The sequence below is a fragment of the Gadus morhua genome, chromosome 18, assembly GCF_902167405.1.
Source record: "Gadus morhua chromosome 18, gadMor3.0, whole genome shotgun sequence".
Classification (NCBI taxonomy): Eukaryota; Metazoa; Chordata; class Actinopteri; order Gadiformes; family Gadidae; genus Gadus; species Gadus morhua.
In genome coordinates, this window is record NC_044065.1 from 11660521 (window position 1) to 11684145 (window position 23625).

The following is a 23625-nucleotide window of genomic DNA, read 5'->3' on the forward strand; positions in this document are numbered from 1 at the left end:
TTTAGAGTTATGTTTCCATGATCCATCTCTTGTGGATGCACGAGTAGCACCAGATTTTTTTTATCATTATCACTGTCATTATCAACAAGGTTTATGGAATGCGCTCCTCTGGAGATAAAGGAGGAGATAGAGTGACTATCCAACTTCCAGCTTTTTCTGGCTTCTGTTATCAGCCTCATAGATCTGGAGCCACAATGGCGGCTAAACAGAAAACCAAGGGAATTAAGGAAGCGGAGATGGAGGAAAGGAGAGAGAGAGAGGATGTTTTTTAACCTTTCGGGGAAACTTTATTAGCTGGCAGCAGATCCAAAAGTGTTTGAATGCTGCTACAAGTTGAAGGGGAAAAGTGCTAGATTATGAAATGCAAAGCGACAACATGGTTACATAAAATACAATCAAACAAAACATCTTTAGAGAAATATATACATTCATATAGGGACTTCGTGTAAATGCGTCATCCACGCAAAAGTGAGACTAGGTGACCGCTGGGGCCTCGATGGTACAAGCGTGCCTATATCTGCGTTGGACCATGACAACGCATCATAGGGTGGGCTCATATATTATCAATTGTATTTTTTGATTCGCTATTGATTTGATGATAAAAAATAATAATTGCGTCTGGTCTGCTGAAATATTTCTTGATAAAAAATCTTTATTCAGCCTTTATTTGGGGGGCTGAATTTGGGTATTGAGAATACACTGCACATTTAAACATTAAGCTGACAGACATTAGTTTAATATCAAACTGGGTCTTTGTATTTATCAAGTCACATGTCAGTTAGGATTAAATTCAGAACTCAGTTACGCGATGCATCCTATCAGCCCGACCAAGTTTAGTAGATCATCTTCAAAATTATGATTCTGAAGTATGTATAAAAACAATGTTGGGCCAGTCCATCATCTGTAGTGTGACAGCCAGCCCGAAACTCATTTTCATTGGGGGTTTCCGTCCAAATTCCCTCTCCTATTTGGTCTTTCAGAAAATTCTACAGAGATCTCAGCGTGTTTTGTATTTTGGGGGAATTGCAAAGGGGATGCGCGCATGCATCTTGAAATCACTTAGACGCATTGTGCAAGGTACCATGGATATTGGTCTTGATAATTGATTGGATTGGGAAGTGCTTTGGAGGAGAAACATTAACTACGTCACTGATGGCTAAATCAGGCCAATTTGGTTTCTAGGAAAGAAGTTCAAGGAAAAGTCGGATTTGGACAACAAAAACCGCTTTAAATATTAAGGCATGACACACATGACATTGGTATGTTTAATAATAGCCTACACCTTAAACACTCCAGCTAAAGTCTCTAGCTACACAGACGTGTTGGTCTTTCCCTTCTCCTCTTCCTCCTCCTTCTCCTCCTCCTCTCCCTCCTCCTCCCCCCTCCCTCCCTCGGTCACCCGCTCCGGAGCTGGGGGCGACTTCGGGGAGACGGGGGTCACGGGTGGACTCCATGAGGTGGTCTGGGTCACATGACTATCAGATCAAAAGGGAAAAGAGGGAAAAATTACGTTTCGCCAAAGGCAAAAACCATTCACACAGGATGGAGTTGTTGAGTTTGGGAGCCACTCTGTTTGTGAATGGTCAGCTGATTATTTACGATCCAAGATATTGGAGATGGTAGATCCATCAACAGTATGTTTCACTTGATGATATGCTGAGATGATAGTGCGCTGAAAGAGTGGATAGAGAGTTAGATGTTAGATGATCATGATGAAAAAGGGGATAGTAAAGATGGCTGATAGTTGAATTAGTCCATTATGTTATTATTTTAATAACAGCGGGGAGATGGTTTGGGTATGGACATCATTTTGCCCTACTACATGTGTTTCTGTAAATAGGTGCCAAAAAGGCACAATCCATTTGTCTTAAATATTTATATTTATGTTATCAGTTCCTCGATTACACGCGCCATATGAGCGCAGAGAGAGATGATTTGCCCCACTCCAAACCGACACAATCCCACGGCTTGTAAGACAAACTGATGACACATGACCAGTCTGACTTCATCGGATCAAGTAGGCAAAGAATAGCAAAAAAGACCCGCCCACAATGTCCCTCTGGCAGCAACAACAACCTCCTCTAGAGCTCTCTACAACCACCACTACAGCCTTGTCCATTCTTAAATAATGAGATGTAAAAGTAACAAACCATCAGGTGGTTACTGTGGAGGTGACTGCTTAATGGTTTGCATCAAGGGTGAAACGACAAACAAATAAACACACTCTCCAACCATTGAGCTAATTCACATCACATCACAGTAATTAACCAGCTGAGTAACCGGAAAGCAGAACTAATGCCCTGTTGAGGCTGGCCCTCATTTAAAGGAATTCCCTCGTGAGGGAAATCAACTAAAGCGAAGCCAGCAGACCAATGAGATGAGCGAATAAACAAAGCGTTCTGCGTGAGTTGAGATAACCTCTCCTCGGACTCCTTCGATCCCGTCTCGTGTCCTTCCTAAACCCTCTGGTGCTCTGTGGTTACGGGAGCTGCACGGTTTCCTCTTCAAACATGAGTCGTTTCCCACCTAACACAGCACCATCATAACAACAACAGGGACGTGGGCCGGTCCGGAACCTCCTGTCAGCAGAGAGAAGGAGATGGAGAACTTCTCTCCAGGGACGTTCGTACCTCTTTGTAGGCTCTGATTTATCTTACTTGATGAAGTACTTGACTCCCTCTGCCGTGTAGGCCTCATCCCAGCCATACGGTAGACCTGTGGGTGAAATACACAGATGCTTGAAACATATTTAGTGGACCATAAACTTAAAGGGGCTGGAATCACAGATTTCTATTTCGTATTTTTGGCCCTTGTCTAAAAGGGCTGCAGGTGAGATTTAAGAGCAATGATTAGCGCATATTTTGTTAGAAATGCCTTTGGCAGCCGTCAGCTATTTATGAGTGAAATGCTCTTTGAGGATATCAGTTTGTAGTTCAATAAGCCTTTTTCAGTACGAGCCAATTAAGATTTTTTATTTTGCCCTGTCTCCATGGATACCCACGTGACGTAACCAGGCCAAGACATCACAGGACGCTCCACACACCTCTGATGTAACATCCCTCACTAACCAAGGAAGGATCCCACTAACCCGTCAACCTGCCCCACCCATGTTTAAAGCCTCTTGTTTTGCTGTCACTGATTTGTAGTGTACTTTTCCACCACTCAACAAGTATATGTCAAAAATAATCCAAGAACACTGCTCCACAGCAGCAGGTGATAGGACACTGCTATCGGCCCACTTACAGGGGGAACAAAAAGAGACAGCGTTTCGGATGGCTTCCCAAAGGCTTTCAGGGGTAAAACGAGAACCGGAATTACACACACACAAAATCTGGAATGGTGGGGACATTGTTAGGAAAATATCAGGCCACTTAGTTTGTCCATCTCAGGACATAAAGCTGAAGTGGTTGATAAAATAGACTGAGACACATTTTTTCCATGACCCGTTATACATAACCCTCCTGATGGGGTCTTGAAGAACGCTATTGTTTTTGAAGTAAAAGGAAAGAAAAACTAATACTGGTACTGTGAACTCGATGATACTTCAACCCACACACTGAAGCACACACACAAACAAATACACATACCTGCACACACACACACACACACATCCCCCCCCCCCCCACACACACACACACATCCCTGCATACACACACACACACACACACACACACACACACACACACTTAAGACAGCCAGACGGCACAGTTTCGTTCATCTCCGAGATGTTTTTTTACCCCCCCATCCACAAAGAAACTCTGACCTTGTCATTCATACTCAGGTAGCCGGGGGTTTGGCGTACAATACCCTGAAGAGGCAACCACATACCCTCCCATTAGGACACTGGATATCCCCCACTAAAGGACTTGGTATGTCCCTGAGTATCAGCCATGGATCTAGCGGGGGGGGGGGGGGGGGGGGGGGGGGGGGGAGCGATTGGTGGGCCACGTGACCCAGTGGGACTCAATCAGGCCTTTGTTCCTGCCGACAGCACACACACACTCAAACAAACAAACACACACACACACACACAAACACAAACAGAGGCGCAGATAAGTGTACACACACATACACAAATATTTATTAATGGAAAGGGAGGGAGAGATATATGTGTGTCGTGTGTGTGTTTATGTTTCATGTGTCGTGTGTCATGTGCCCGTCTCAGCCTCAAGCCGAGTGTGTGTGTGTATGAGTGCATAACCTACTAACCATCACCATTCAGACAGCTTGGTTTCCCCTCTCTGCTCCTCACATGCACTCCCTTGGCCAACTCATCCTGAGCACTCACACACACCACGACCTCACATGGCAGGGAGGGCATGCACGCACACACACACACACACACGCACATGCACACACATTGATAAATGATCCAAGGTAGTCAGACACACTTGCTGAAAACATGAGGGAGTGCATCTGTCCTCGTCTCATGTTTACTGACACCACAAACACACACACACACACACACACCCGACACACACACACGCACCAAACACATATTCACTCACACACTCAAGCACACCCTCACAGATGTACAAACAGACAGACACATGCACACACACACACACACACACACACACATAAACACACACACACACACACACACACACACACACACACACACACACACACACACACACACACACACAGATCTGTATATACACACACATGCACCACACACAAATTCACCCACACACACCCTCGCAGATGTATAAACCCAGAAACAGACATAAACACATGCACACACTTTTTCTGTACCTAGATTGCCTAGATCTTTATTTGATAGATAATAATAATGATATCAATTGACGTATCATTTATATATTTTTTAATTACAATCATTATCACTTCACATCTTATTATTACCCGAATTTCCCATCTGGCGTCAATGAAGTTAACATATCTTATCTTTTAAATTATTGACATCCAAATTGAAAATGAATTGTGCAGGTAACACCTGTATAGAATACTGTATATCCCTAACTGATCCCTGGCTGTTGCCTAGGTAACAGTATCCAAGGTCTGTGAAAAAGTTGAATTTCATACAAATTTCTGCAGCAGAATGACCAAGCAGCCTCTTGTTCTTCCTTACACCATTAAATAATAAAAACATACAAAACATACAAAATCTCATCTTACTAATACACCCGGCTGGGTTTATTAGTTTCTTTCCAACGTTTTAAAGTGCCTGCGTGTGTTTGTGTGTTTATATGTTTTTGTGTGCGTGTCTGTTTGTGTGTGTGTGTGTGTGTGTGTGTGTGGGTCTGTGTGTGTGTGTGTGTGTGTGTGCGTGTGTGTGTCATGTCAGAAATATTATCAAATCTAATCATGAGACATACAAATAAAAACCTTTTCTGCTTGAAGGTATAATCTCTCCATCTGTACCGTTTGATGACACTGAAATAGCATGGTATGTGTTGTTGTTGTTGAGTTGTTCACCATTATCATTGAAAATCGATCAGACACGACTCAGGTAGAAATCATGCTCAGGGACGGGGTAATAAAGTTGTATTCAGGATACATTTATTCAGTTGTGTCATTTCATTCTAATGATATCGCTAATAAGTGTTAGGCAGTGTAACTTTACTTGCTAACTTAATATTAGATGAGTCAACAACCCATACAACTGTAGCAAACATCATGTAGCAAATGTTGAGGTAGCTATTCGCTATTATCATTGGTCGAAACAATCCAATAACTTTCTGAGCATGTTGAACGTTGTTGTGATGTAATGTTATCGTGCACATTAGCTTGGTGGCTGGCATGAGCCACTTCTCATAAAAACAGTAGCAGTAAGTTATATTGATATTGAAATATTGTATCAATAAAATTGGTCTCTGATGGATAACAGTTTCCTAAGGGAATATGATGCCATTAACAGGCTACAAAATCAAACACAGAGTTTACCTTGAATAAAACTACGGATTTGGTTAAGTACACAACTTCGCAACTTCAAAGTCGTTTTAAGATATTTAAATGCAGAAATACTACATAACATAACTTTATTGTATCATTCAAGGAATAGTTTTGTTTTTCTTGGCTGCTTGTGAGACAAAGAAAGCACATTTAAGAAATAACTTTGGACTCTGGTAACTATGCCATTTTATAGACAAAATGATTTATTGATTAATAATTATACTAAAAAGGAATCTTATAATAATCGACTATAACAATCGTTAGTTAGTTGCAGACCTAAGGGGTATTCCATCAAACAAGCTAAAGGCAAATCCGGGTATATTTCGCCAAGCCTCGCTACTTTCAGCTAGAGTTGCGTTCCATTAACATGGCTTAAGGGAATATCCGGTAAGTACTGTAGGTAACCTTGGCAATTTATCCGACCAAACTAACCTGTTAGTGTACACAAATGTCTCTATGTACCTGCTGTGTGTGTATGCATGCATGTATGTAGGCTATGTAGTATGTTTGTGTGTCTCCGTGGCTATAGGCTCAGCCCAGAGCCATAGAGAGAATATAGAGAGTTATATCTATCCATTACACAACTGGTTCGGTGACAAACGTACTTATGCAACATACCAAGCTGTATTTATTTTGGTACCATTGTGTAATCTTTACTATACGTTTTTAATTGAGTGTGATCCAAGTTGTCATTGACTCGTTAAAGCTGCCCTTACGGAAGAACTGGAGAAGGATGGACTCTAGCCTCTGCTCATCATACGAAATTAAACTGATGCTGCCCCCTGATAAGAGCCCCTTGAACGAACCATGATTACCTGACTCGTGTGAGACATCAAACTCTTACTAAAGACTTTAGAGGAAGATCTTTATTTGCAACGTTTACATCTAGCGGATGGGGTCACTCGTTACACAACTCGCCACAGGGAAAGAGTCCACGCTGTGATCACCTAACACGTCATGCACGACCAGTAAAAACGCAGCGGTCTCGTTAGCAACATTGATATAAAAAAAAGGACAAGCCTGGTTTATAATAAACTGCAGCTCCTTTGATAATAAAATAAATATGCAGTGCATTTTCAGATGCGGTTTTGCAATTTACATAAGGCATTACAATTCGACAGATAGATGGTGTTTGTTTTCTGAACCACATCATAAAAGGATTTTATTCGATTAGAATGAATATTTTAAATAAGATGTGCTTTTTATGCAATCAAAAGACAATGGCAAGTTTAAATAAATCCACCACCTTTGGAGTAACCGTTTCTTTCTTACTCATCTTTTGACAGCTGTGTGTTACTGTATGTGAATTAAACAGCATGAAAGAGAGCTCGTCTACAATCTATATGGTTAATAGCTAGTGGTGTATCCAAGCAACACTGCCGCGCACACACACACACACACTGACACCAGGGTTTTCATTCAGAATTTGATTGACCTACTTCTTCTATCACATCACTCCTGGCTGCTCATTGTCGCCATGCTCTCTCTTTCTTCCTCCCTCTCTCCTAATAACCTCGAACCAATAACAGAAAATCTGTCTGTTCCTCATCAAGTACACTTATCTTGAGCCACTTTCACTGCACTTTCAACTCTTTTTTTTCTCAGATCTTTTGATGAAGTAAAGCATCAGGCGTGTTGTACGCGTTGAAAGAAGGCTGTCGATCACACCGTTGCATAATCTATATGTGACTGCGACCTTAGACATATTTTGTTCTACATCTATTCTAAATCTTATGTGGGGTTTCTTTATTATCTAAATGTGTTGTGTGCAGTCAATAGTGATCACAGACATGACACAACTGTAAGAATTTTGTTTTGAGGCTCTAGACTCACCAAATCCCCCAAAACACAAAATTTCATATCATATTTGGAACAAGAAATCCATATAAGCATGTTGTTTTAACAGGGAAAAGAACCCAGATGTAGCACGGCTTTATCTTATTTCCCCCGCTTCGTACGAGACTCTTGTGGTCAACCTGGCGCTATCCTTAGCCTGCTGCTAACCAGTGTGATGCATGTGCGATGCTACCTTTACCATTAGGTCCTGAGACAAACCACTAAGTGTGTCAGAGGGGTCAAAAGTTAACCCTGGCAGTCACATTACCTCCTGGGGGGGTTGTGGCCCTGGGTCAGAGTTCACCGTGAATCTGTTTGTTATGAAGAAATAAGACCAGAGGCTCACCAGGGAGTTATTTACTCTCGTTATGTTCAGGAAATGACAACAAAGAAACACGATCAACGAAGAAGCCCTGAAATCGTCCATGAAGCAGGTTTTGAAATCCCGACATGAACCAGGAGACAACACTAAAATATCTATTTGAGATTTTGTCATGAAGTGAAAGAGTTTATCCAGAGTGTTGTACAATGAATACAGATGAAGGTCATTAGTTAGGTCAATATCTGACATATTGCTCATGAATTCCTACAGGAAGACTGTGGACACTTGGGGATCGAACCCAGAACCTTTTCGTTCGACAGTTGAACATCACCCTAACCTCTGTGCTACACCCTCCCCATATATACATGTTATAACCGATCATTTAAAAAACGTGGTATTTCAGGTACATTTCAGTAAGCCTTTAAATTGTATTGTGTTCATAATATCAACAGTACAAATCAGACATTTCACAGACAAGCTAATAACAGATAACATATTGTTTTAAAGTATACACGTGTTTTTTTAAACGTATCAGGACACACTTCATTAAAGCCCAGCTGCGTATAGCTTTCAATTGACTGATTGATTTGTCTCATAAGTGCCAAGACATCATGGTTGAATCCCCATAAACATGTGTGTCGAACACCATCCTATAAACGTGCTTTAGAGTTAAATTGTTTGATCACATTCTCGGACGACAACATGTAAACATGATTGTTATTAGCTGCAATGTGTTGAATTATGCATGATGTTTCTAATAGTATGAATTAGCTGGCTAGGCTAAATGGACAGATATAGGCTTTCGTGTTTCTCTCTCTCTCTCACACACAGAAATAGAAAAACGAATGAATTTGATGATGACCAGGTGCAGTGTAACTATAATAAATTCTTATTGGTCATTCAATTTCAAGTAGTTACTGTGATATATTTGTAATAAATACTAATACAAGGTCAGATGTAATTTACATTGTCTTTAACATTTGTGTCAATGTTGGCTAAGTTACTTTTGCTAAAAGTAATGCAGACATTAATGCCTCGAGATAGATGAAATAAATTGTAATTACTTTTTGAAGTGTAATGCCTTAAAACAATGATACCTGTAACAATTTGATGAATGTGCAACCCTTGCCCTTCCCTTGTCAGTGTTAACTCGTAGAACGACATTAACTCATACCAAGACAGCAGACATTTTGCGTATCCGAACTAAAATATAAAATAACAAAAGTATGTGTAACATGACATAAAACATTAACATCAACATCTGCGGCGATTGCTCGTGTCCGATAGTCATGAAGCGGTCAGGGTAAAACCAAGCTGGTGTCGGTGTTGGAGGACAACGTAGACAGATTCAGGCGTTAACACAGAGGGAACAGGGAGGGTTGAGGTTTGAATGCAGTCACCGTGCCTTCGGGCCATGCGGATCCGTCATCACCAGGCATTTGTTCAACAGCAGGAGAAAAAAACACGTGCAGAAAAATGGAAAAATTTGACCAAATGATTGTTTTTTTATTTTCGCCGTTGCATGGTTTCTGCTAAAGGCGTGGAGCGTCTTGGGGTATCTAGATTCTCCTCGTCATTGGCGATGGCCTCCTCTAGAAGGTGAGAGCTGGAAACGAGGAGAGAGAACCGACAGAAGCTCTGAGCGACCACTGAGCAGAACAAGAACGTTCTCCAGACTTTTTGAGTCTTCTGCCCTGGAACTCCACCGGACACAAACATCATGCAGGCCAGGAGAAGGAGGAGGAGGAGGAGGAGATGAAGGCTACGGGGGAGGAGACGTGGGCCGTGGAGGACCAAGTTAGGGGGGGGCGGGCGGGCGGTCAGGGGAGGTTCTTGCACACATGCAGGTGCGGAGGCCAGTGACTGATGAGAAGTGCGTATTGGGGGGGGGGGGGGTCACTTACAGTCCACCTCCAGGATGGCTCTGACGGTCCGGGTGAGGTCCTTGGCTTCTTGAGAGAGCGTGGCCACCGTCCAGGAGCCCTTCTTGTGGCGCGGGGCGGGGGCCAGGGCCACGGGGCCCACCTTCGCCTCTCCAGAGCTGGGGGGCAAGAGACACGGGCAAATTAGGCATTTTGGTTGAGGGAGGACTGATGGGAGGGATGGGGAGGGTTTATGTGTTCTGTTTGCGGTTTGCCTCGCTGTCGAAGGCAAAGCACTTGAAAACGTAACATATAAAGGAAACCTTTACATTCAACAAATGACTGGTGTCTGAGTGTTTTTTTTTTTATAACAAAGTACTTCCTAAACCACTTGCGAAAATGCTATTGCGAAGAATTGCAGCAATTTCCACAAAACTGTGTTATTTCTGTAACATAGACTTCCGCTGTGTCAGGTAAGTTGTTTTTTGACCGATTCTTCAGTAGAAATTATGAAATATCTTGAAAGAGGGGATAAATACGATTTCTCAGGAGGACAAGGAAAAACAAACGCAGTGCTAGATTCGGGTCCTGGCAGTTAACTGGCATACCACTGGCCAGGATTTCATTGTGCAACTAGGGAGTAAACCCACTTACAATAACGTGCCAAACGACAAAATAACATGAAAATATGATTATGTTATCCTCAGTTGTGAATTGAGTCTTAGCATAGCATTGAGCTGAAAAACAAAATATGGCATGTTTCTGTTTACGTTTATCATAATGTTTGAGAAATGTCTTTCTACTGGTGCCAGTTTTTGAGAAACTTCTTATGCATAAGAATTGAGGCATTTGTTTAAGGCTCATTTATGCCGCTTTTATTTATTACCTTTTGGTGTGGGGTATGTTAAAAATCGATTTTACTTCCCCAAACCTAACCAAGGCTGCACCGTTTCGAAATCGCAAATATTAAAAGTTTTCAATATTTACACTCCGTTATCCTGAAGTGTGTGGGGAACCCGGAGGACATTCAAACGCTGTTATATGCAGTGCATGGATGGTCATGTGGGAAAGACGATTGTGAGCCACACTGACCAGTAAATACAACAGAAGCCATTGTGGAAAAATCTTTAGGAGATAGCGGAGTACAACTCCTGCTGTTACATGTACCGTCCATTTTCACACCGCCTCCATGACTACATCCATAGTTATTACAGATGTCCGCCATGTTTATGCCAAAGTAAAAGTCTTTGATTGCGAGATTGCAATTAATGTCTGTGAGAGTTTCGGCTTGGAGAATCGGGACTTGGTTGTTGGGGAATTGGAATCGGTTAGTGTGTGGTCTGTTTTAAATTTCCTTCAAAACATTTAAATGTATCTTTATCTATAGCCAGATGTTAGGCCTCTCGCTTTTTATAAATTCGAAAATATTGCATTATTTAGTTATTATTGTATTATTTCTGTTTCGAAAAAAACTATCGAAAAAATGCTAAAACCTGTAATAAAAAACTGTTCAAGTGATTTTCTACATCCGGAGTGATGCAAGTTAAATTGCTGCATAAAAATCTTGAATCCCGAGACTATAATTGTGACATTTAAATCTATAATGACGCACACATACACGGACACACACACTCACTCTAAGGCTCTACCCAATAATTAAAATCATTACAGGCGAGCGAATTAGGCTGAAGAAGGCAACACATCCATTGACAAAGGCATAGTGATTGCCTAAATTTCGGTGTTTTTTTCCCCGAGTGCCCTAGAAACCCAGTGAGGTCAGCAGGTGAGAGGGAAGGGGCCACTCGAGGGTGGATGTTACGTGAGCAGCATACAGATGTCCCACTGACCCATAGAGGCTAAGTAGAGGGGGATGCTGATAAGGATTGGGGGGGGGGAGTTGGTTCAACACAGGTGACCTAACAATTACGTGGAGGCCAAATTTCAGCCTCGATGGCAGATGTAATTTTAAGTGGCAATCGCTGCCTTGGCCCGATGAAAACTCTGCGGTCTTCAAAGGAACTGTGTCGCACACCAGGAGACAAAACAGGATCCTGCCGCTCTTTCTAATCTGCCAACAAAGTAGCATTCTCTGCATGCAACCGTTTAAACACATTTCAAACTTTTTCCACACACCGTTCCGCAAAATAAGTACTTTTCTGTGGTGGTGGAGTTGGACTGATCACATAGATAGAGATCCCTTGTGTCAGATAGAGACTAATAATAATAATCAGTCAATAATAATGACTGATGATCGTGTCATCAAATCAAACGCTTTGTTCCTGTGTGTGGTAATGAGGGCAAGGGTTACGGCTGTTGGTTTTATAATCACTGCCACCACCACTACCACCACCAGTTCTTGGAAAAGGCCTTCTAGGGCATCCTGGGAGGGGGCGTGATTGTGGGGTGGTAGGGTCTTTATGAGTTCCCTGTCCGAAACTTCGACTGGTACCCCCCCCCCCCCCCCCCCCCTTCGGTCTAACGCAGAAAGTAAAAAAAAACTCAGAATACAATATGGCGTCTCTGCACATCAACAATTAGGAAAGATGTAGTAATATACAAACTATTAGCAATTCTTTCTTATTTGTGTTTTATTAATCGAATACACACACAGTACTGTCCAACTTGCATCTGTGGACATGTTGCTACGGTATTTGTGTTTGCAAAATACCATTTAATGAGTTATAAACTGCTATTGCTGACAATAGCTAACCCGGCTTCAACTGGTATCGCTAATAATAAATGGCTTCTTGGATTTCCGGCTTGTTGTACTGGAACGCGGTGGACCAGTCATTCCTAGCTCAGACATCAGACTTCCGAGGTTAATGGGAAGCAGCCTAATAAGACCCCTCTACTCCGCTTGTATGAACACTCACATGGCCCACAGGTGTTGGCTTCATGCATACACTCGCTAAGGATGCTTACACACATTTGTTAGGAATGTAGATACATGCTCGTTAGGAATGTAGATAAACGCTCGTGAGGAATGTTCATAGACGCTCATAAGGAGTGTTCATCTCCACTCATAGAAACTTGCACAACACTTATTTAATGTTTAGACAGTATATTGTCTGTTTTACTATAATTATTTACTATTTAATTATTGAGCTCCTTCCAGTGAAATTTTCAACGTCATTGATTTGGCCTCTTGCTTAAGGATATTTGCAGAATACAGAATGGGAGGGAGGGAGAGACAGAGACAGGGAGAGAGAATACATTCAGGGAGCTGACCCCAGCAAATAGTGGCAGGGGTAATGATACTTTTAAGGAGTCATGTCGTAAGAATCACTCTGGTTCTTGTTAGCCACACGGCAGCCGGTTGCTCATAGCAACAGGGCTAAACGCTTGTCATTCGGACGTCAAGCCGAAACCCATTACGAGGCCAGTATTTTCTTTAAATAATACAGGGTTGACAGAGTTTCTTCCTCTATCTCTCGCCCCCCCCCTTTCTGCCCTGTCTGTGATCTGGGCCGAGCCTTTACCTGTTGCTCTTACTGGTGCCTTGGGTATCTTGGAGGAAGTCTTGAACTGTCTGCGAAAATAAAAATAAACAAATCATCTTTTTTGTATGTTTTTTCACAATTGTTATTTTGTTATAAGTTTATTCTTGCTATTCTGCCTTGTTTATGCAATCCTGTTCTTTGCTCGTGCTTGTTGTATGTCTGAGTAGCTGAATGTTAACCCTGCAGGTACCTGTTGCTGCATTGTTGTACGTCTGTACAGCTGTGTTTGTGTGCTGTTGCCTCTCTAACCCATCCTTTCTCACTGCCCCTTTTCCCTTCCCCCCCCAAGAAGCTTGTGCTTTTGGTCAGGCCATCACTGTAAATAAGAACTTGTTCTTAATGATCTGCCTGGTTAAATAAAGGTAAAATAAAAAATAAAAAATAAATGATACTTGCAAATCGCTACGAAGCATCAGGTGCTTTCCTCCATCTTTGTCCGAATTAGGTTATGCAACTTGTTGAAGCTACAGCTTATGGTTGTAGCATCAATCACAAGTATCAGATATTAGTATGATCCCCATGTGACCAAAACTCAGGGGTTGTCTCAGAATAACCTAATGCATTTTTGCTATTTCCCTATGGTGAGAAATCAGTAATTTAGTAAGAGGAAACACAGTTTTACCAGGCCAGCAGCCACTTAAATCCAGAATGCACTTCATTTATTAAATACATACATGCAAAATTTACTGAATGTTGCCTCCTGATGTTGAGAGGGAGTATTGAAAGTTATTCTGGGTAACGTAGAAGAAAAGAGCGCACTGGAGCAGATTGCTGTTAGCCTGGAGCGATAGCCAGGGACAAATTGCAATAACAAACTATAAACTACGGTAAACTACGGTACAGCACATATTGAAACAATAAACCCTTGAATGAGTAGAAGATCAACCCAAGACGCTTTGTAACAATGTCATCCATTATTTCTATAATGTACTACCGTCCTGTTAGATTGTAATATATACTGGGGGCATGGGATTGCATCCAGCACATCCAAACCTCCAGATAATCGCCTCTCAACAAGATGGTTTCTGGTTTTCGCTTCCAACACCTTTCTTACATCCTTCCTTCATCTAACGTGGATGTCTAGGTAGAGAGTGCAATAATTGCACTTGCAATCCTCAGCGGCAGCGTTGATGATGAGGCCTTACCAAAGAAATACAAAAATAGATATTTTCTATTTTTCTTAAGGACGTGCTCAGTGAATTCTCTGTCTGGAGTCTGGCAAAATAATGAACATTAAATCTCTGGAGGAAATTAGGACACAAATAGAGCTAAATTTCCTAGTAGGTTTGTACCCATAATTTTTAAGTTGCCAGTAAGTTGCACTACTGTATTGATTTGAACTTTAAACTGCTTATTCGATAATGTAATTACTCACTTACTTAATTACTTACTTAACTTACTTAACTAATTAACAACTGGGCTTTGCATGTAACTACATTGACCTGAAAAACAATGAAGTCTAATCTTAACAATGTTAAGATTAGACGAATGTCAGCAATTTTTTATGTTAAACCTCACATCCTACATGATGCCACCACACTAAAACGTATATTTTATCATATTAAGTTAAAAAAGAAAAGCAGTAGGAGTTATCACAGGTAAGTAAACATAAATGTTGAGAGAGACGTTACCTATGATACGTTGACGCCTAGCGTCTACATTACTTTGGTAGTTTGGGACCAGGTTAAACTGAAGCTTTTGAAAGCTGCTGACCCCGTTTTAGTTTTCACACGCAGGGGTACCGTTTCTGGAGGGGCTATAACAAATCTCTGGTCCTTCTTTTCACCATTTCTGCTCTTCCATTTTGTGCAACCAACTGCAGAGAGTAGACCATCTGCTTCCGGTTTTAACTGGCATGCACCAGCCCATTGTAGGTGAATGCTCACATGATATGTGTTTCCAGGCATGTAGTATAGACAGATTATTAACCAAACAGTGCTTGAACACTCATCTGGTCAGCGATCAGACATCATTATAAAACACTGTTTAAAAAAACAAAACAAACCCCAGATATGTTTGCATGTTGCCTTACCACACAACACCTCCTAAAAACCTCTTCAGTATTCAAACATGTGCAAACGATAAAGGTAAGTACCCTTAACAATATGGCAATAAGGCCAAGCTCTCTTTCTGTCCATCTCCCTCCCTCTCTCACCCTCTGAAATAAATACAATTCAAAGGGCCATGCCATCCCATGCCCTGAATGGCATAGGAAATGCCAATTGCCAAAGCTTGTAAAAAAAAAAAAAAGATATTTTACCCTCTCTTCCTTACGTGAGCTTCTCTTGAACTCATACCTCTACAAAGTTAAGGAGTTTGCCCGTGGACAACTCAAAGCTCTTTTTGGCCCCTTCGCTCTTCCGTAGCTGGCACTCCAGGACTGCCACCCTCTTCTTCAGCTCCTCAGCTTCCTCCTGCATGACAAGAGGAGAAGAGGAAGGAGAAGACCAGAGAATGATAGCTTTATGACCGAGACAGGAAACAATCCACTGGGTCACAAAGAGATTCCCAGCAGGAGCGAGATGTGAAATATTCATAAACGGAGATAGGTCTGGTGTAAAGGCTTGACATCTCAGATGAGAGGATAATTAGCGTTTCTCATACAGAAATTACACTCTAAACCTTGCTGGTGTAGAAATGTAAGAATCCGGCGTCGTATTTGATTTGGATGAATCGTAAATATTGATTCTGTGCACCAGATAAAAAGGGAATGAATAAAAACATTGATAAACAGCCTCCATGTGGAATAAAGTTGAAGCACATAAAAATCAATGATTCTCCTCTTCTACCAGTCCCACAGCCACGGCCTTCGCACAAAAGAAGAATTTTCAGACTGATCAGAATCATCCGAAGACCCCAGCTGACCTCTGGTTTGCTAGGCATTTTAAATTTGGATAAAAGAATAACACAGGGCTGATGGGGTGACTCAAGGCTCTGTCGCGGAGTGACCCAGTTTCCCCCTCGCATTAGAGGGAAGCGAAGGAGGAACAACGGCAGACAGAGACAACACGGCAGGAGCCGACAGCTATAGATTTACCCCATCGGGGGGGGGGGGGGGGGGGGGTTGACCGCTTGACTGGACGGAGTGAGGAAAGAGAGTGAATATCCAGAAATCTAGACTGAAGCCCTCCTGTTTGTGGGTATATGAGAAGAGGAAGTGGAGATCGGCTTTCACTGATTGTTTACACTTCTTTTATTTATTATTAAATCCTTAAGCAAGGCAGGTACCGGACACATAGTAGTACTATGGTGGTTGTCCAGTTCTTCAGTCCATGAAGGCAAATTAATGAAAAGAAGCAACGCCCGAACAGGGACTTGAACCCTGGACCCTCAGATTAAAAGTCTGATGCTCTACCGACTGAGCTATCCGGGCTCTGTCAGCACACGGTTTGCAGTTTGTAAATAGAGGCCCACGTTGTGCTGTTTCAAAAGCTTTACTTATGGAAAGTAAGTTGACGATAAGCACTGTGTTTGCAAGTCACAAACATCAGTATAGTCGTAAGCAATAGACACTCGTCTAAATACGTCTCTTTTATTTATTTTTTTAGAAAGTATCCTCAAAACCTTTAGAATTGCCTTTTGCAATTGCATGTCAGTGTTGCCCAACCCCAATGTTGCGAAACACTACACTTATACAAAATCACTAAAATGTGTGTTCATGAACCGTGCAGTTCCCTAAACAGACATGGATTCAGTTCGCATTGAATCCAGATGAAAGCATTTGGCAGAAAGCCACCTTTCTGCCCCATTCCTATTCACATACAAATCAGTCAATTCAATTCCCCTTCACGGTATTGGCCGACGAAGAGACAAGAGTTCAGCGGCAGGTCTGAGGCCGTACCTTGGGGTTGAAGGGCTGTCCGGCCCTCTGCGTTTTCAGCTCTGCGATCTCAGTCTCCAGCAGGTGGATGACCTCCTCGTAGTCCATCTCCATGCCTCGGGCCTGCTTCTGGGCCACCTCCGCCAGCTGCACCCGGCACCGCAGGGCCCTGCTCTCCACTGCTCCGGATTGGACCTCCTGACACACACACACACACACACACACACACACACACACACACACACACACACAGACACGCAAACGCACGACACACACACACACACACACACACACACACACACACACACACACACACACACACACACACACACACACACACACACACACACACACACACGCACACACACACACAGAGGCCTCAGTTCCACCCCATGCAACACAAACAAGAACTGGAATCATATTGTTTTAATGGATCAAAGCAAACAGAGCATGAGCATAGCGCTGTATATAGGACCCAAGGCACATTATGGACGCGGAAGTGAGAGATAAAGCGGAAATGAAATTAGAGAGGGTACAGATATATTATTGAGGGTAGGAATGGATGTATGGAGGAAGTTATTGAATATAAATTATTGTTACAGTAGGGCTGGAACAGTCACACATGCATACTTTAGTGAAGGCAGTCTCTGTATCAAACACAGTATTTTAATTGACTATACAACACTTGTCAGCTGCACACACACGCACACACACATGCACTAACACAGAGAAGATGGAAGCAACTCTTCAAACTGAATATGTTGAAAATAGCATTAACAGAACCTCCTCAAGCACCGAGTTGACTTAGAAGTTGGAGAGCAATGACACACACTGTTTCATGGTGATGGAGGATAAGGGGGCTTTTTGTATTTTCAACATTTCCCTCTTCCTGAAACGAGGTGCTCGAGTCAGGATTTAGCATTCTTGCACGCCAGGACGCATTAATGTCAGAAGATTACATTCTCATTCCTGCCTGCGGTGGGTTCTGCTGAATGCATATTCTGTGCAAAAAAAACTCTCAGCATGCTCCGAGATGTAATGCTGAAGCTGTTTTAGTTATAAATAGTTCCTACTTAGCAACTTGCTCAAAAATGTCATTTTATAAGTGGGGCAAGGAAAGATTGCCTTCAAATTATTGAGTTATATTGGCAAGTCTATCTTGGTATTATAATCATATAAGAGAGTAATTGGTCATTTAAGAGCATGAAAGAAAAGGCAGTAAAAGGTACAAATGCAGTAAAAAAACGACCAATAGTCTTGACAGCCTCTTAATACCCAACATTTTGCACTCAAGATTGTCGACCGTGACCACTTTTCACAAACATTTCACATCAAAATCGGTATAAATTAGAATCTATAATCACTACAAACAAAATCTGGATCTATCTATTAGAACAATCCATCTCATGATATATAATAATCAAAAGTGTGATAAAAATAACTATGTGTGTAAATATAACTTACACTCCATTTTACACTAAATATTTGCCACGTTTTACAATCTTTCCAACCACTTTACACCAATACTCTTTGCGCACTTTACACCAATACCCAAATGCAGAGGCCCCTTGAGTCTGTTTATCTACTCATCCACAGGGAACCACGTGACTTCAGCCCTGGCTCCCCGCACCAGACTGTACTGAACCAGACACCAAGCACTTGGGCCTCAAAGCCTTTAGCTGAGCCCTTTCTTCTCTTACTCTAATGACCACCTGGTCACTGGACAGCTGCTGGTTACAGGAGGAGTAAGAGTGAGCGGTGGACTCACCATTTACCTCTGCTAGGCAAAAAGGTTTACAAAAAGGTTTCAGACAAAATATAGTCAAACTGATGTTTTCGTAATTTCTTAATTGATTATACAGGTCAAATTGTACTTTGCATCCTCTTGCTTAAAGTTCATTAACATTATTCCTAATCTTGCTTAAGTTTAGTCTCCGTTGGTTTTATGCTGGCAGCCATCGAAGAGTACGCTAAAAATACCACACTGACACTCGAGCACTTGCTACTGCTGTACCGTGAGACCCCAGCACAGCAGCACGCCCACGGTACCTCTTAGCCCCGCAGCTGCTGTGATACCACTTGAACCTGCGGCTAGGCTACTGTACCGCTAACCCTGCGGCTAGGCTACGGTACCGCTAGACCATGGCTTGGCTATGGCACCGCCTGACCCTGCGGCTAGGCTACGGTACCACTGTACCCAAGGCTCGGCTATGGTACCTCTAGACCACACGGCTAGGCTACGGTACCACTGACCCCGCGGCTAAGCTATGGTACCTCTAGACCACGCGGCTAGGCTACGGTACTACTGACCCTGCGGCTAGGCTATGGTACCTCTAGACCACGCGGCTAGGATACGGTACCACTGACCCCGCAGCTAAGCTATGGTACCTCTAGACCACGCGGCTAGGCTACGGTACCACTGTACCCAAGGCTCGGCTATGGTACTGCTGGACCACGATGCTGATGGATAAGTGATTTCATAAATGAAACTTTACATTTTATAACTGGTATATAATGCAAATAAATGCTGGCCAGCTCGTACCTATCTCTACGTTCACAAGAATCGTACCATCGACCGTTCCAAAGCCCCTCCCACTAACACCCAAGACAGCTGAGCTTGGTAGTTCACGCAGTTGCAACAAGATCGTTTTTTTTTTCTAAAAGTCTCCTGCTACTCACTGGCAGGGTTTCAACCTTAGACGTTGCGACTTTAAGTTATGTTAAGGTTAAAATACAAAAAAAAACTTGGAATACAATAATTTTGCATGAATACATTCAAGGTTGTTGTTGTTTATCCAAATAAATGAAATGGTAGAAAGAAGATGGAGTTGATGCCGTGGGCGAACACCTTCTACGGACCAGCTTGGCTTCAGGTTCGACTCACAGCATGAGACGCCGAGGTAACCGAACCGAGATTGGTCTAGGCTTGGTATGTAAGGGCCGAACATTCTGGCTTTCCCTGAATTGTGACTTAACATACTCGGTTAACTTGGAAATCCAACTTCTTGAAACAGGGCCCAGACCAGAGCAGCTGTCAGTTGGCATCAGATAGTGATTACTCTCAGCCGGTGTAAGATCATGTCTGTGTCAACTCATCACAACAGCTTCAGCAGGTCGGAGGGAAGGCCAAGTCGGAGAGTGCGAGGGTCGAAAAGAGAGGAATAGCAATATGGAAAGAGAGAGAGAGAGAGAGAGAGAGAGAGAGAGAGAGAGAGAGAGAGAGAGAGATCTGTGTGGGGCTCACACAGGGTTGGAAGGAAGGCCAAGGCCAAGGTGGAGCATGGTTCAATCATTGAGCAGAAACCTGGGTAATTGGATCCTTAGAATTCAGAAGCCATTAAATTATGGACCCGAATTATGCAAAGAGAAGTTTTTTATGACTCAATGAAAAAACTTAACTCACTCCAAACTTACTGGCTCAATCAAGTGCAACAACAACATTTGACTAATTTTTTAATGAAAACCAACAATAAAAAGATTCACGCAACACCAATGACAAGGTCAGGGTAGTAGCTCCCAAGTTGGAAGTTGCATCACTAAATATGGAAATGACACCTTCAATCTCTTACAAGCTACTGGAAACCAGTATTCCCAGATTCATGGCCACACTGGCTGCAGGTAACAATCCCACTGTCATTAATACTTTGGCTCCCACGTCGCTATGAAAGAAAGGCTTCTGTAGACTATTATTGTGAGTGATGGCTAATGGATAGGATATGCGTAAAGTGACACGTTGATGCTAACCAAAACATAATGAAGTCATATGCCTTTGACCATGTAGCATATTTATCAGGCTACTATATGGAAGGTGATATTCTCTCAGCGTGAACGGCAGTTCAATTTAACAATCAATTAAATTAGCAATGTATTGTTGTAAATAGTGTTGCGTTGTATGCTAGCAGTACATCTAGAGTGAAATTACATTACACTAAGAACAGGAACAGTATCCCGCCAGTAGAATATATTCGGTTATCATCGATTTTTTGCTGTAGGGAAACTCCCATTGGTGTCAGGATAGCTACAGAATTCCTGTCTGTCAAATTGTCTCAGAGGGTCTTGGATTTAACGATCCTCTGTTGACAGGTCTAAATTTAGCATCCTTAGAATTTGATACATTCAATTGGCATAGAGAAAGAAGGGAAACTTAAAGGAGAATTTCACCGCTGGAGACATGAATCTGTATTGTAAGTGGGTCATATATGTAGTTGATTAGTAACATATATTCCAAATTTTCTGCCTTCTTGACCGAGAAAAGGGAGACAATGACTTTTTGACGCTTGTGGTTCGGAGACAACAACTCCCACAATGCCAATCAGTGTCACTCCCTGAGGGAAGTAACATAACAGCCAATCAGTGGTCACTCCTTGCAGTCGAGTGTTAACGGCAGCATGGAGGAGAAGTGATTGTTGCCGTTGCGGACTCCCGGATCTATATTGAAATAATATAATATAATATATAGGTATCTATATACGTCTTTGAGTCTTTGAGTGTCTTTGAGTCTTTGAGAGAGTCATTGAGTGTCTAGAAAAGCGCTAAATAAATTCAATGAATTATTATTATTATTATTATATTATATAATATTATATATCATATCACGGCCAAAAGCTGTGTGCGCCACACAGCTTTCGACTTTATGACCAATAAACGTTGTTATAATGATTTATAGTCAAGTTTAACCATACTAAAGTGTCAAATAATGACGTACATGCATTTAGACGTATTCCCTGCTGACCGTCTGGGGTGGCTGTGCAGAGCGCTAAACACTAAGGACGCCGGTCGCCATTCACTTGTTCAAAATTCCAGGATTTATCACGTAGGAATTTTTAATGCTGCAACATGCTCTTCCGGAAGGTAACCAATCACATCAGAGTGGGGTTGGCAGGAGGGGGGCGAGGGGGCGGAGAAGGACGAAGCCGAGTGTTGACAGAGAATGGTAAAAGCGCCCAGATGAGAGGAAGAGTTTCCTGAAAATCTACATAGTTTTTTGTGCTGAGATTCATGTCAAGTTGCTCTATAGGAGTCATTATTAATAAATTAAGACCAGAAAAGTAGTATAATAGGAGATCTTTAAAGACTGCGTCCGGTTCTCGGACGTCTCTGGTATTTCTACAACAAGTAAAGACTTGTAGTGGGGGTTATCTCGGCCAGAGTCCTGCACGGGTTTGGGTACCCGACACAATTTGGATGTAATGGGGGAAAGATAATGTAATGTGTTGGACACGGATGGTGGTCGGGTCGGACGCCTGAACAGCGCGGGTCAGTCGCGGGTTTCGCGATTGCGAGCCCGACTTCTCCGGTGTTGGATATGTTATTCAGGAGCAGAGGAGTCAACAAAACCGTCCACAGTGGATGATGTTCTTTCTTTGCACAGCAATCTAAAGCACCACGCCAAACACCAGATATTGTAATTCCCCGGTGTTCCATCTAATGTGTCTAATTTTGGTTCGGTGCTGGTCGGGCGTTGGTATCAATTTATGGTGGGTCCGGTCGGGTACGGAATGTAATCTTTGGGCACGGGCGGGTGCAAAATAACACCCGTGTATTGATTCTTGGTCATGGTGGAGAAGGAATTGGGGGAAGAAACGTTGGCTTTGAATCTCTGAAGTCCAAATTGAACCGCAACTTCAGATTGATGTGGAAGGACCAGACGTCGGAGAACCCGACGCAGTCGTTTATTCATAATATCATCCTGAGGCGCAAACAGAATTTGGCCATAATATTATATATAATATTATTATAGATGTCTATATAGAGCTCAAGGTCTCCCGCCGGAGCTCACGGAGTATTCTAGAATATCTTATAGAACACGGCCAAAAACTGTGTGCACCGTATGATATTATGAATAGACGACTGCGTCTCTGGTACTACATCATTGCTTCTTTAGCGCTCGTGTGATCTACCGGAGCAGCGAAATAAAAGATATAACAGTATATTGATGAATGATCCATTGGTTGCAAATCTTTCATTTTGCAATACTTTTTTAATAAATTCAAATTGGGCATCACACAACATATCATCCTTATTTTATGGCTGCCTTCTATGGAATAAACCTTGCATTTAACTAGCAGTGTTTTATTAGCTGCTAGTTATTTTACCTGATGCAAATTTTGCATATTACTATAACTATGCTTCAGGTAAAATATTGCTGAGTTTTAAATGACCGTGGTGAAGACAAAGAACAAAACTTGAAACGTAACACTCAGGATAAGGTGGAGAGCTTGCGTGGGATTCAGAAGTCAGTTGAAAATGAGCTTTACTGCACCTGTAGCTAAATTTAGCCGAGGAGGACAGAGAACCTTCGTATGATATTAAACACATACATTCCAAATACACTACCCACACACCTCCACCTGCTCTCAGTGTCCACAT

General features: G+C 42.3%; 1 protein-coding gene and 1 non-coding gene across 4 annotated transcripts in view; both read right to left on the reverse strand.

Moving 5' to 3' along the window:
- Positions 1-283: 283 nt before the first annotated feature.
- The window catches only part of stxbp4 (syntaxin binding protein 4), a 43757-nt gene continuing 20415 nt past the window's right edge, over positions 284-23625 (reverse strand). For 2 of the 3 annotated variants that reach the window (XM_030340727.1, XM_030340726.1), the window contains exons 18-23: positions 17278-17454; positions 15734-15850; positions 13416-13465; positions 9979-10115; positions 2658-2715; positions 284-1475 (exon numbers count right to left, since the gene is read on the reverse strand). In XM_030340727.1, the coding sequence (XP_030196587.1) occupies positions 1310-1475; positions 2658-2715; positions 9979-10115; positions 13416-13465; positions 15734-15850; positions 17278-17454 (705 nt within the window). In that variant the 3' untranslated portion in view covers positions 284-1309. Of the gene's footprint in view, positions 1476-2657; positions 2716-5501; positions 9681-9978; positions 10116-13415; positions 13466-15733; positions 15851-17277; positions 17455-23625 lie in introns of those variants that run through there. The other variant, XM_030340728.1, reaches the window with a different exon arrangement.
- On the reverse strand, positions 16737-16809 carry trnak-uuu (transfer RNA lysine (anticodon UUU)). Its single transcript has one exon. It is a non-coding gene; the product is annotated as a tRNA-Lys (tRNA).